Source organism: Elephantulus edwardii, unplaced genomic scaffold (assembly GCF_000299155.1).
Source record: "Elephantulus edwardii isolate Elephantulus edwardi_28Jun2011 unplaced genomic scaffold, EleEdw1.0 scaffold00234, whole genome shotgun sequence".
Taxonomy (NCBI): Eukaryota; Metazoa; Chordata; class Mammalia; order Macroscelidea; family Macroscelididae; genus Elephantulus; species Elephantulus edwardii.
The window spans coordinates 3,526,712-3,540,056 of NW_006399984.1; the positions used below are offsets into that span (position 1 = coordinate 3,526,712).

The window sequence follows — 13,345 nt, forward strand, 5'->3', positions numbered from 1 at the left end:
CCAATTGGTCCAGTGGCGAGAATCTTTGTCTTCTTGACGTTGAGCCTTAGTCCATACTGAAGGCTGCAGTCCTTGACCCTTCACAGCAAGTGCATGAGGTCCTCCTCAGTTTCAGCAAGCAAGATTGTGTCAAGTCACATAGATTAGTGGAATAGAATAGAGAATTCAGAGATCCACCTAAGGTCAGATGATCTTTGAAAAAGAGATGATATTCATTGAGTGGGGAAACAAGTGTCTTTTAGAAATGCTGGTGGCAAAACCTGACATCTGTCTACTGAAAACAAAAATGATGCATAGCTCCCACCATACACAAAACTCTTTTTATTTTGGATCAGGGATGTAGGGATAAAATTTTTTTTAAAAAAGCCACCTATAAAAATGAGAAGGAAAAGAACAAATATAGTATCTTTGGCACAAATAGACATTCAAATATAGGAAAAAATGCATAATCAGTAGAGAATAAAATAGATGAATGAATTCTTTTAAAACGAAAATCTTAGGTGTTTCAAAACCTTTTTTTCCAACAGAGTAAAAAGATAGCCCATAGACTTGGGGGGGGGTGTGTAAATAGTAATGTATCTGATAAGAAGTCTCCGATTTCTAAAATCCATAGACTGCTTCAGTACCTTAATAAGAAAAAGAAAACCCAGTTACAAAGGGGCGGAAGATAAGTCTTCACCAAAGAAGATAGTCAATGAACACAGAAAGTAATGCCCAAAGTACTAGCTATTGGAGAGATGCAGCCAAAACAGTAATTATTATCCTGCCCCATAAACAATAGTAAAATTCAACAAGACAATAAACAACCAGTGTTAGCAAGGATGCAAGGAGATTGGAACTCTCATGCATTGCTAGTGAGATTTTAAAATAATTTAACCAATGGATGACCGTCTGATATTTTCTCAAAATGTTGTGGGAGAAAAACCAAAACCGTTTGATCCATATTCCATTACTGGGCACATACCCTAAAGAACTTGGAGCTGAGACTCAAACAAATGTATTTTGTTGTTAGGTGCTGTTGAGTCGAGTATGGCTTATAGAGACCCTGTGCCATCTTTCAAAAATATTTGAATCATTTTCCATCCTGAGCCATCTTTACACTTCCTGACACACAAGACCCTATTGTAGTAGTCATCACATCAGTCCACTTGGTTGAGGGTCTTTCTCTCTTTCGCTGACTCTCCACCCTTCTCAGCATCATGTCCCTTTCCAAGGAATAGCCTCTCCTAGCAACTTGCCCCAAATATGTGAGGCAAAGCCTCATTCTTGCCTCGAAAGAGCACTCTGGCTGCACCCTCTCCAACACATATTTGTTTTCTTGGCCGTCCATGAGTGCTCTTTTCCAGCACCACAGCATAAAGGTATCAATTCTTTTTCTGTCATCCTTATTAATTGTCCAGCTCTCAGATGCATAGCAAATAATTGCAAAGACTATGGCTTAGATACGACATACCTTAGTCCTCAAAATGACATCATTACTCTTCAATAATTTTGAGAGTTGCCTAACTGCAGATTTTCCCACTGCAGTGCATATCCTTATTTTTTGACTGCTGGTACCAAGAGTGTTCATTGTGGATCCAAGCAAGATGAAGCTGTTTACAGCTTCAATCTCCTCTCCATCCATCATGACACTGCCTGCCTATTGGTCCAGTGAGAAGAATCTTTATTTTCTTGACGGTAAGATGCAGTCCAAACCGAAGGCTGCATTCCTTGATCTTCTGCAATAAGTTATTCAAATCTTCCTCACTTCAAGCAAGGTTGTGTCATTTGTATGTGTTATACAAATCTTAGGTTATTGATGCGTCTCCCTCTAATCCTGATGTCACACTCTTCTTCATAGAGTTCAGTTTCTCAGACAATTTGCTCAGTATACAGGTTGAATAGGTAAGGAAAGAGAAAACATATGTATACCTGTGTTTGTTCCAACATTATTTACAATAGTAAGTTTGTGGAATATCCCCAAGAAACCATCAACATATAAAAAAAAGAGAAACGGTGGTACATTAACATGATAGAATACTATACAGCATTTATAAAACATTCAGTGAAGAATAGGTGAAACACTACACATATAAAAAAATCTAGAGGACATTATGCTAGGTGAAATAACTCGTCATAAAAGGACAAATATTGTATAAGGTCACTATTATAAAAATAGAATTATTATGAGAGAGACACAGAGAGTAGAAATAGATTAGATAGATAGTGAACACTGTTGGAAGGGAAAATCAACCTAAAATTAATGGGCAATCAGGCAATATGAATATTGTAACTAACTATCTCGAATAGGATATGCTAACTGATAAAATTAGGGAGAGGGGGAGAATGAGAGAAGGGATAAAAAGTATAAGGAAAGATTTACCCACAGAAAGAAGCAGTTGTGTGGGATTGACAGGCCAAGATAGGAGGGGAAGGTGAGGGAGCAGAGATTCATAAATCAATGGCTAAAGTGGAGGGAAAGGGAGAGTACAGGGATGTTTTTCAGTAGGATTTTGAAAATAATGACTTTTTAATAACAATAACAATTGTTATTGTTATAAAATGAAATGTATGTGAGTGAATGAATGAAAACCAGTAAAAAAAGTATATGGTTATTGGGCAGAGACTGGAGAGAGCAAGGAATGATTGGATACATAATGAACACTTTATTGGAGCAGGGGAAGAGGAGGCCAATCTCAAACGAATGGAGGATTGGACACTTAAGTGTATTGCAGTCTGGAAAAGGCCATGCATAACTAATTAAATAGAATGTATGGGAGAGGAAACTAAGGAAAGGTTTACATAGGGATAAGAAAGGAAGGAGAGGCGGAGCCGGGAAGCTGCAGGGGCTGAGCTGCAGTTGCCGCTGCCGCCCGCTCCCCTCAGCCGCCGCTGAGCCGCGCCCGAATCCGGCCAACGAGGCTGCACACGCAGCCAGGAGCCCACGAGCCCGCCGCCCTCCGAGGGCGCCCCCGACCTCGCCATGGTGAAGGTGACATTCAACTCGGCCCTCGCCCAGAAGGAGGCCAAGAGCGGCGAGGAGGCGCTCATCATGCCCCCCGATGCCGTGACGGTGGACTGCAAGAACCCGGATGAAGTGGTACCAGTTGGCCAGAGAAGAGCCTGGTGCTGGTGCATGTGCTTTGGACTGGCGTTTATGCTTGCTGGTGTCATTCTGGGAGGTGCATACCTGTACAAGTACTTTGCTCTTCAACCAGATGACGTGTACTACTGTGGGATCAAGTACATCAAAGACGATGTCGTCTTAAATGAGGCTTCCCCTGATGCCCCGGCTGCTCACTACCAAACCATTGAGGAAAACATCAAGATCTTTGAAGAAGAGGAGGTGGAGTTCATCAGTGTACCTGTCCCAGAGTTTGCAGATAGTGACCCTGCCAACATTGTTCCTGACTTTAACAAGAAACTCACAGCTTACTTGGATCTGAACCTGGATAAGTGCTATGTGATTCCTCTGAATACTTCCATTGTCATGCCACCCAGAAGTCTGTTGGAGTTATTCGTTAACATCAGGGCTGGGACCTATCTGCCTCAGTCCTATCTGATTCACGAACACATGGTTATCACCATGACAATGTCGACCACTTGGGATTCTTTATTTATCGACTCTGCCATGACAAAGAAACATACAGACTGCAGCGCAGAGACACTATTAGAGGTTTGCAGAAGCGTGAAGTCAGCAATTGTGCCACAATTCGGCATTTTGAAAACAAATTTGTTGTGGAGACTTTAATTTGTTCTTGAGGAGTCAAGAAGACACTCTAAGGATTTAATTCAACAGCATAACCCCATTCTTTGTATTTTGTGCAGTGATTATTTTTTAAAATCTTTCATGTAAGTAGCAAACAGGGCTTGCTATCTTTTCATCTCATTAATTCAATTAAAGCCATTATCTTTTAAATTTAAAAAAAAAGGAAGGAGAGGGAGCTGAGATTAGCAGATAGATGCATGGAATAAAGGGAAAGGGAGGGTATGGGAAGGATTTGATAAGACACTATAAATAATGGCATGGATCAATTGCAGTTAATGCTACAGAATAAAATATATATGAGTGATTAAATGAAAAGAAATTGAATACTCATGCCTAGTGGCAAGGAGCTGCAACTACAATCCCAGAGGTGCACGGATCAAATCCACCAGATGCTCTGCCGGGGAAGGAGGGACAATCTTCTCCTGTACCAGTCAGATCTGATTTGACGGTACACTCACACACACTCACACACTCATGACATACCTTCTAGTATGTTAGTAATATTATAAGACACCTCAGTACCATAAACTGACAGACTGGATGATGAATTGGAAATGGTTTATTTTCCCTCAACTAGGAGATACTAAGTTGCTGCACCATAATACTTAGCAAGATCATTTTTAAATTGGTTTTCAAATTTTTTTCCATAGTGAGTTCTCTCTTTTTTTTTTCATTTTTGAGAAACATATATGAAAATGTTTACAGTGTTTATATTTGCAATTGTATGGTTACATAGAAGATTTTTTCATGTAATTATAAGTTGATGTCGTGAAGGTCAAAGGAAAAAATAATAATAATTTTCTATTGGGATGTTGGGAACTATTTCAGGAATAGCGTTATTGTACCTCCAGTTGTACCGGGTCACATATGATCAAACCTATCTATTCCGATCCTTGGATTATGTGAAGAGGACGCTTCGGAATTTGAATGGCCGCAGGATCACCTTCCTCTGTGGAGATGCTGGGCCCCTTGCTGTTGGAGCTGTAGTCTACCATAAACTGAAAAATGACTGTGAGTCCCAGGAATGCATTGCAAAGTGAGTTTTGAATAATTGTATTTTCTCCAAATTCTAAATTGACGCTGTTTCTTTAAAAAGATATATTCAGAATAAATGTATCAACAGTTGCAAGCAGGCCTAAGAAGTGGTATGTATGTTGTTTTAAGTATAATAATGGGATCTCTGCTCCTTTTCTAAGCATATGTTTGCCTAATAGTTTTCAGAAATAAATATGTTTCCTTGAGTTACTTTAATAGTTTTGCTTGCTTCCCTTCAATGCATGGAAAGTAGCTTATATGCTAATTCAGACCCTTAGACTCAGTTTTTCAGTAACTGATAAGATAAAATAGAAGTTTACATTGCACCTGTTAGTTTATAGTCCTTCCTAATAAGGTAAAATGAGGACTCACTTTCAGGATCTGAAAAAGAATCTAGTACATTTTAGTTAATGTTTGTTGAAAGACACAACAACTCAAGCTAATGCCCAAGTATTGACTGCATTTTAGTAAAATGTCAATTTAATTAGATTTAAAAATCATTATTTTTCTCATTCTAGATTTAAAAATGGAATGTCTCCTATTATACGATATATGTGTAAAGGTAGAAATGTTTTGTTTTTAATTTTGACATTTGCAAAAATTAGTGAAGTAGAAAATAGTTAGGCTTTATCTTATTTTTCAATAGACTTATCTCTTACAGTTCTAAGTTAGTTCCTATTTTAAGAATGGGTATTTTAGGCATGCTTTGAGAAAACAGAATTCTCTTGTTTGTCAGACTTTTGCAGCTCCAGAGAAGCATTGTGTGCAGAGAGATAGATCTCCCGGATGAGCTGCTCTATGGCCGTGCAGGTTACCTGTATGCCTTACTGTACCTGAACACAGAGATTGGCCCAGGCACCGTGTGTGAGTCAGTCATTAAAGAGGTACAGTGGCATTAACTGACAGTTGTTGGCGTATTTTTTCATCTGTCCCTTACTAACTTGCCACCTGTAGAATTCTTTTCATGACAGGGCGTGGCATCTAAGCAGGATGAATTATTTAAAAGCGTCTCATAAAGATTTTAAAAATAGCTCATCTTTGTCTTTTTAGGAAATATTTTAAAATTCATTGCTTTTTCTTCACCCTGTATTGGTTTAGCTGTTTTCGAAGGAACCAAGTAATACCAGCTTCAGAGAGATAATATCTATTACATAAGTTATTCAAAATGATAGATAGTTCAGGCAAATATGGCCAGGAACTATGACCATATGACCTTGGATCTATACCACCTGAATTTAAAAATCATCCCAAGAATAGATTTGAGGCACTGTACACTAATTATTGAGACCAGATGAGTTGTGGGATGACATCAAAGATACCCATGAAGAGAATAATTAGAAAGTCATTACGAGAGGTTATTGCAAAGACAAAAGAAGAAAAAGAAACCAAAATGGTATCAGAAGAGACTCTGAAAAGCACTAGAGCATTGAGACCCCTAAACAAAGGAAAAAGATGGTGAAGTAATAGAGATCAACGGAAGATTTCAAAGAGTAGTTCAAGCAAAGTATTATAATAGCATGTGCAAAGAGCTGAAGTTTGAACTTAAAAAGAAAACTTGCTTGGCATTTCTCATGTTGAAAGAACTGAAAAACAAAGCTTCAAATTACAATATTGAGACATGGCTTAAATAATGAGGAAAGGCTTAAATTCTCTAGGAAGCATTAAAAAAAGATGGACGAAGTCTGTTTAGAGAATGCAGCAATCAGGAGAACCTGGTCTCTAGATACACTGTGGACCATCAAGGACAATTAACAAACTTTAGGAGAGGCAGGATGCACACAGGAAAGATTCCCACCAGTATGCATTAAACCTGAGAGGGTAGGTACATAGAGGTACCAGGAACTAACCCCCACTCCTGAAGAGAGAATGCATCAGTCAAGGGAACCCAGTCATCTGCCACAGCATGGACCACAGAGGACAATAATAGACTCTAGGAGAGGAAGTCCACTGTAGGAGAGACAGTCCACACTCAGGTGAGATTCCTGCAGGATAGTACTATAGACCAGAGAGAATTTGAACTACTTTAGAAAAGGCGAGCTTTCCTGCTGCACAAGACCAGAAAGGACCTCTAGTGGAGCGAATCACCCTCCTCCATAAAGGGAATACTTTAAGTTTGCAACTGATTAATAACATCACAAAGATTAAAAAAAAACACCCCAAAACTGTCAACAACCCATGCAGACACAGTAGAAATGGCCTCACTCATACCAAGAAAAACTTCACATGTCAAGGAAACAGCAGACAACTTAAAACACTATGAAAAATGAAAGAATCCTTCTCCTAAAAAAGCAGGTCATATTGCATACCGAATGAATACCCCAAAGACAGGGAGGCAGAAGAAATATACCCACATGAAGTTGTATGAACAGTTCCTGAAGAAGTTAAAAATATTGGAAGAAAGAATTGGAGCCATAATAAAGTGAATACCCCACAGACAAGAAACCAGAAGAAATAAATCAACATGGTGGAACTTGTGCAACTACTTAAGAAACTTCAAAAGATGGAATAAAGAATTGAAAAAAGCTAGTTAAAAAGCTAGAAGAAATGTAAAAATTAACACAAAATAGAAAGGGTTCAGTCAATACAGCACTGGAATTAACAGAAATGCATGAAAATACAGTCTCAAGTATCAAGACCAGAATTGCAGAAGTTTGCAACATGCTGAAGGGACAAAACTACGGAACAGATGAGATCAAACAGAGAGAACTTTACTAGAACATACTATGAGAAACTACTAGAAACATGCTAGGGAACATACTAGAAGTAAAAATAGGAGAGGGAAAGAAGATTATGAAAACATTAGAACCATGAGGAATAGCATCAAAAGGAACAACATACATATGATCGATTCCACAGCAGGAGTGGAGCAGGGAAAGCACTGAGAAAATTGTGGAAGAGGCACTAGAAGAAAACTTCCCAGATATCATGAAGTTCCAGGAAATCCACATTCAAGAATGTCAGCAAACTCCAAAAAGACTAGACCCCAAAGAAAAACATTAAGACCTATCATAGTCAAATTCTCTAAAATATAAAGATAAAATTCTAAAAATAGTACAAGGAAAACAAATGGTCACCTACGAAGGTTAACCAGTTAGATTAAGTTCTGATCTCAGCAGAAACCATGCAAGCAAGAAGATAATGAGATGGCATATACAGAAGGCTTAAAGTAAATAATTATAAGCTGAGGCACTATTGCCCAGCAAAGTTGTCCATCAAATATGAAGGTAACATTAGGTCATTTGCAGAAAAGTGGAATTTAAGGAATTATTAGAATATGTTGTTGTTGTTGTTAAGGCTTTCATAATAGCAACCCTATGATTAGAATATATAGCTACATAAAAATAGATACAATATAAAATTATTAGAGTAAGTAGCTTTTCCCCCATATGGGTTACATTTCAACATCAAAAAAACCAAAATCCTTACCACTGAGCCAATGGACAACATCATACTAGATGGAGAAAAGATTGAAATTATCTATGACTTCATTTTACTTGGATCTGTAATCAATACCCTTGATACCAATAGTCAGATCAGGAGGCGTATAGCATGGGGGAAGTCTGCGGTCAGGGACTTCACTAAAGTCCTACAGAGCAATGATATCGTTTAAAGTCTAAGATGTGTCTGATTAAAACCTTGGCCATTCCAGTCACTGGCTGTGCATCTGAGAGCTGGACCATGAATAATAATGACAGGAGAAAAATCATTGCCTTTAAGTTGTGATGCTGGAGAGAAATGTTGAATATACCATGAATTGCCAAACAAATATGTCTTGAAGAAAGTGCAACCAGCGTGCTGGGGTGCAAGTAGCGATGGTGAAGCATTATCTCATATACCTTGGGCATATTGTTAATAGAGGCTATTCCTTGGAGAAGGCCTTGATGCTTGGGAAGGTGGAGGGTCAGAAAAAGAGAGACCCAAGCCAATGTGATGGATGGATACAGTTTTCTGCAGCAATGGGGTCGAGTGTTTCAGGAATTATAAGAATGTTGCAGTATACGCCAGAGTTCATATCTGTTGTTCAAATGGTTGCCTATATTGTCATGCATACTTGACTCCATAGCACTTAACAACAGCACAACAAATAAAAAGAAATAGAGAAAGAAGATTATTAGCAGCTTTGTATTTAAGGATACAACTTGGAATCCGTCCATATTACTTCTGATCATGGTCCATTGTAATAATGTAGTTAAAAGGCTCTATCTGGGTAGTTCTAGCTCGCATGTCAGATGGCTAACTAAAACCTGAAAGTTACCGTTGTTGTATACCATCAAGTCAGAACGGATTCATAACTATAGTGAGTTTTCAGTGACAGTAAATCACATTGGACAGTGTTGTCCATCTTTTTCTCCTGGAGCAGCTGGTAGTTCAAACTCCATTCCTTTAGAGATAGCAGTGTAATTCCTTACCACTAGAACACCAGAACACCTTAGGAAAAGCAAAAACTCCCCACACCAAACCTGTGTGTAGTATTACCAAAAGGATAAAAAGTAGATGAACATAAGGAAGCAATTTTCCTAATCTGTCCCTGCCACACAACCACTTCTGACAAGATGGTCCCCTAATCTTTTTCCTGCCACAACACACCACATATCAGAATCTTTTTTCAATAAAAACTCCAGCCTTTCCTCAGAAGTGTGCTTTCCATTCTAGTAGGGAAAACATTGCAGTTGAAAAATAACTAATTCAGAACACTCTCTGTCATCATACAGACTAACGTAAAGACACACTTTAGAATAAGATTGTCTTGAAGTCTTATAAACTGTTTATAAACTTCTGATTTCTGGGTAAGATTATTTAATATATTTTTCTACTCTTTTGACAAAATAAGGACCTCTCGTGGCATTGTAACCAAGGGGCTGGCCTAAAGGAAAAAGATGGGCAGTTTATTCTTGGTAAGATTTGCAGCCTGGAAAACATGATGGAGAGTCACTGTAAGATGACTTCAACTCTATGAATATTTGGGGGTGGGAGAGAAAGAAAGAGAGGCATATTTTTAGTATTAGAGTATGGCAATATGCATGTAACATATTAATGTTTATGCTGTCTTACTATTTCTGTAGGTAGTTGATGCTATTCTTGAATCGGGTAAGACTCTGTCAAGAGAAGAGAGAAAAGCTGAACGCTGCCCACTATTATATCAATGGCACAGGAAGCAGTATGTTGGGGCAGCCCATGGTATGGCTGGAATCTACTACATGTTAATGCAGGTAAGTAAAAGTATTCTGATATACGAATAAAGTGACTACATTGTAATATCTAAGTTGCATATGAAGTGGGAAATGAAATTCTTAATAAAAGCCAACCAGGCGGAAATTAAATAAGACGTCTTTCTGAGTCAGAAATGTTGGAATTCTACTTCATGAAATCAAAGTGGTGAACTGAGAACATTTTTTTTTAAATTTTTATTTTATTTGTGTGTGTGTGCATGTACCGTCAAATCAGATCTGACTGGTACAGGAGGAGATTGTCCCTCCTTTCCCAGCAGAACATCTGGTGGATTCGAACCGTGCTCCTCTGGAATTGCAGTGCAGCTTCTTGCCACTAGGCCACCCGAGCTCCCCCTGAGAACATATTTGTATGCAACTTTGTACTGTATTTTTCTTCTGTTACCTCCTGCCAAATGAAGTGGAAATTCTTTTTATTAGAGAAAAACCTTTAAGGGAGCAGAAAGGACTTCCAGAATCTAGGCTAAGACAGACAATTTTTATATGCAGATGCCCCCAACATGCTACCACTTGTGTTCTAAAATTTTAACTAATTTATGGCCATGGTTATTATCTTGTCCCCCATTCATTTCTGCTATCTACAGAATTGTACTGACTCCTCTGTTAAGACTGTCAGAGCACCCTCTGAGCTACACTTCACTGGTATGGGTTATGGGTTCCCTCCTGGCTTAGAACACAGCCTACTTCCTGCTTTTTTGGTTTTTGTTTGTTTGTTTGTTTTCAGTTAGACCTTTCTTTGTAGTAATATAGTCATAGAAAAGTGGTTAATTAATTTACTCAAAGTCAACGAACATAGACCTTGACTAAAGAGTAAAACAGTCTCTCAGTTATTAAGGTCTGACTGATGTACAACCCCTAGTTCTGAACCAACTCCTGTAAAGTATGTGATACAAAAATTCAAGGTGTATATATTCGTTCATAATAAAGAAAAAATGAGTGCTACTTTTTGACACACATCAGAATATTATATTATAGTTTTAAAGATGTCTTAGTATATCTGGAACTATTTCCTTAATGCTTTTTGTGCATAGAAAGGCATACTGTATCCTAAGACATACAGATTAACAGACATTAGATAATGAACAATACTTAACTCTTCTAATATATGCCATTAGAATATATACCATTTGGAAGAAGGAGGGGCATCGACTTCCATAATAGCTTGCCTCCGAAAACCCTATGAGCCTGGAGAGAGGATGAGAGACACCCAAGCGTTGAGGATTCTCCTTCATAGGGTCGCTATGAGTCACCTGCGACTCGACGGCACTTAACAACAACAACAATATATACCATGCTTGGAAAGACAGAGGGTCAACGAAGGACAGGAATACCCTCAACCAGGTAGATAGACGCAGTGACTGCTGCAGTGTGCGTTAGTGTGTCAGAAAGTGTGAGTTTGGCACAGGACAGGACAGGGTTCAGATCTGTTGTTCATAAGATTGCTATGAGTTGTACTCTATTTGATGGCATCTAACAACAACAACAATTTAAATTAAATAAAGATAGCTTTAAGAACAGAAGTTATTAATAATCTAGGGATGGCATATATTTCTTTTTTAAAATTTTATTTCCGCTTTTACTTCATATATACACACTGTATCTTGCTAATATTCACTAGAGGAAAATAGGAATTCATAGCTACACAAGATAAGCATTCTTCTAACTAGTTGTCTTGTTTATCATTGTAGTAATCATTCCTGCATTTTAATTTGTGGACTTTATTTTTAAATTCCAGGCATGCTTTTTTTTTTTAATTTCTGTTTTCTTGACTATGCAAAGGCATTTGACAGTGCAAGCATGCATTTTTATGGTTAGTAAACTTTCATACTTCATTTTATAAAAGATTATGTTATTTGGACAATCAGAAGGTTTATGCTCCATTTTCTGAGAAAAAATGTTTTAACTCTGGCTTGGGAAAGATTTATTTTTTATTATTTATCTTTCCTTTATATATCTCAAAGAAGAGCATTATCTTTTAGAATCGCACTAGTAAAATAGTACCCTAGCTTAGATTCACAGATTTCTTAGATTCTTTTCCTTCCCTAGCACTCAGTGTCCTTATCTAGAATGAACAAACATCGAGGTCTTCACGGTGCAGTTTTATTTGGAAATTTATTGGCACAACACACAAATTTAAAAAATATAATTTAATTAAAACTGTGTTTTCATGATGGCAGAATAAAGACAATTTTCTCTTCTCTTGAAAACCCATCTTAAAAAAAATAAGGAAAACAAAACAGACATCTAAACTCTTGTATGAAACTGGTAGACATCAGAAATTCAGGACTATACTTGTGAAGACTGAAGGCATTTACAAGAATGGCAAGTAACCCAACAGGACAAAAGGCTGCAAGCAGCAAGCCAGATTGTCCTATAAATCTCCAAAATTCCAGAATATAAAGCATTAAGTGCTGTAGAAATGGCATAAAATATGTATTTATGTGGGAATGAGGTCTAGTCAGCAGGAGAACTTCTTTGAGAATTATTATGAGGAACATTTGAATCTCTGTCTGTAGCCCTACACAGCACTGTGAGATGACTATTCCTCTCTTTCAACCCTGACTAGAGACTAAGAAAAGCTGATTTGGAAGAATTGAATTAATCTTTTAACTCCAGAAAACCAAGCATGGAGGAGAATTTAAGCAAAGCATAGACTTAAGAGCAAGGGATTTGAGTGAACGCTCCCACAGAGCCTCACTCTATCCCTCTCTCTTAGCGCTGGAATGTATGTGCGAAACCTACTCTTCTCATCCCAAGGAGCTATGGTAGCCTAGTAGTAAGGAGCTGAACTGCCAACCTAGAGGGATACAGTTGAAACTCACCAGTTGCTTTGCAGGAGAAAGATGAGTAGTCTTTTCTTGTGTGATTTACTCCATATGAAGACCACCCAGAGAGTCAGCTATGAGTCATTTCTGGCTTGCTGATACATAGCGATAACCACAATGTGCCTCCTAGTTTAAGTAGTGAAATATCTTATTTTGGAAAAGCAACTAGACAAAAATTTTATGTACATAGGCATTTGAAAATTCTGAGAAATTGAGCTTTCTGGTCATCCAGTATCCTTAAGTGCGATCCACTGTGAGACAAGCCTCATTTGTACAGAGCTCTAGAAAAATAATAAAACAGAGATAACACAGGAAGCAATAGAAAAGACCAAAGATAAAAGCAAGTATTGTATCCAGGAAATAGAACTATTGGGGGAATTAAGAAAGAGCTCTTTAAATTTAAAGAAGTAACAAAGATTCTCACCACTGGGCCAATTGGCAGCATCAGTATGGATGGTGAAGAGATTGAGATAGTTAACAATTTTAGTTTGCTTGGCTCCACAGTCAAC

General features: G+C 37.9%; 1 protein-coding gene and 1 pseudogene across 1 annotated transcript in view; both read left to right on the forward strand.

Moving 5' to 3' along the window:
* The window catches only part of LANCL2 (LanC lantibiotic synthetase component C-like 2 (bacterial)), a 155,469-nt gene that overhangs the window by 104,585 nt on the left and 37,539 nt on the right, over positions 1–13,345 (forward strand). The window contains exons 3-5 of the mRNA XM_006898597.1: positions 4,577–4,784; positions 5,520–5,667; positions 9,847–9,993. Of these exons, the coding sequence (XP_006898659.1) occupies positions 4,577–4,784; positions 5,520–5,667; positions 9,847–9,993 (503 nt within the window). The remainder of the gene's footprint in view (positions 1–4,576; positions 4,785–5,519; positions 5,668–9,846; positions 9,994–13,345) is intronic.
* LOC102853684 lies at positions 2,963–3,741 on the forward strand (annotated as a pseudogene).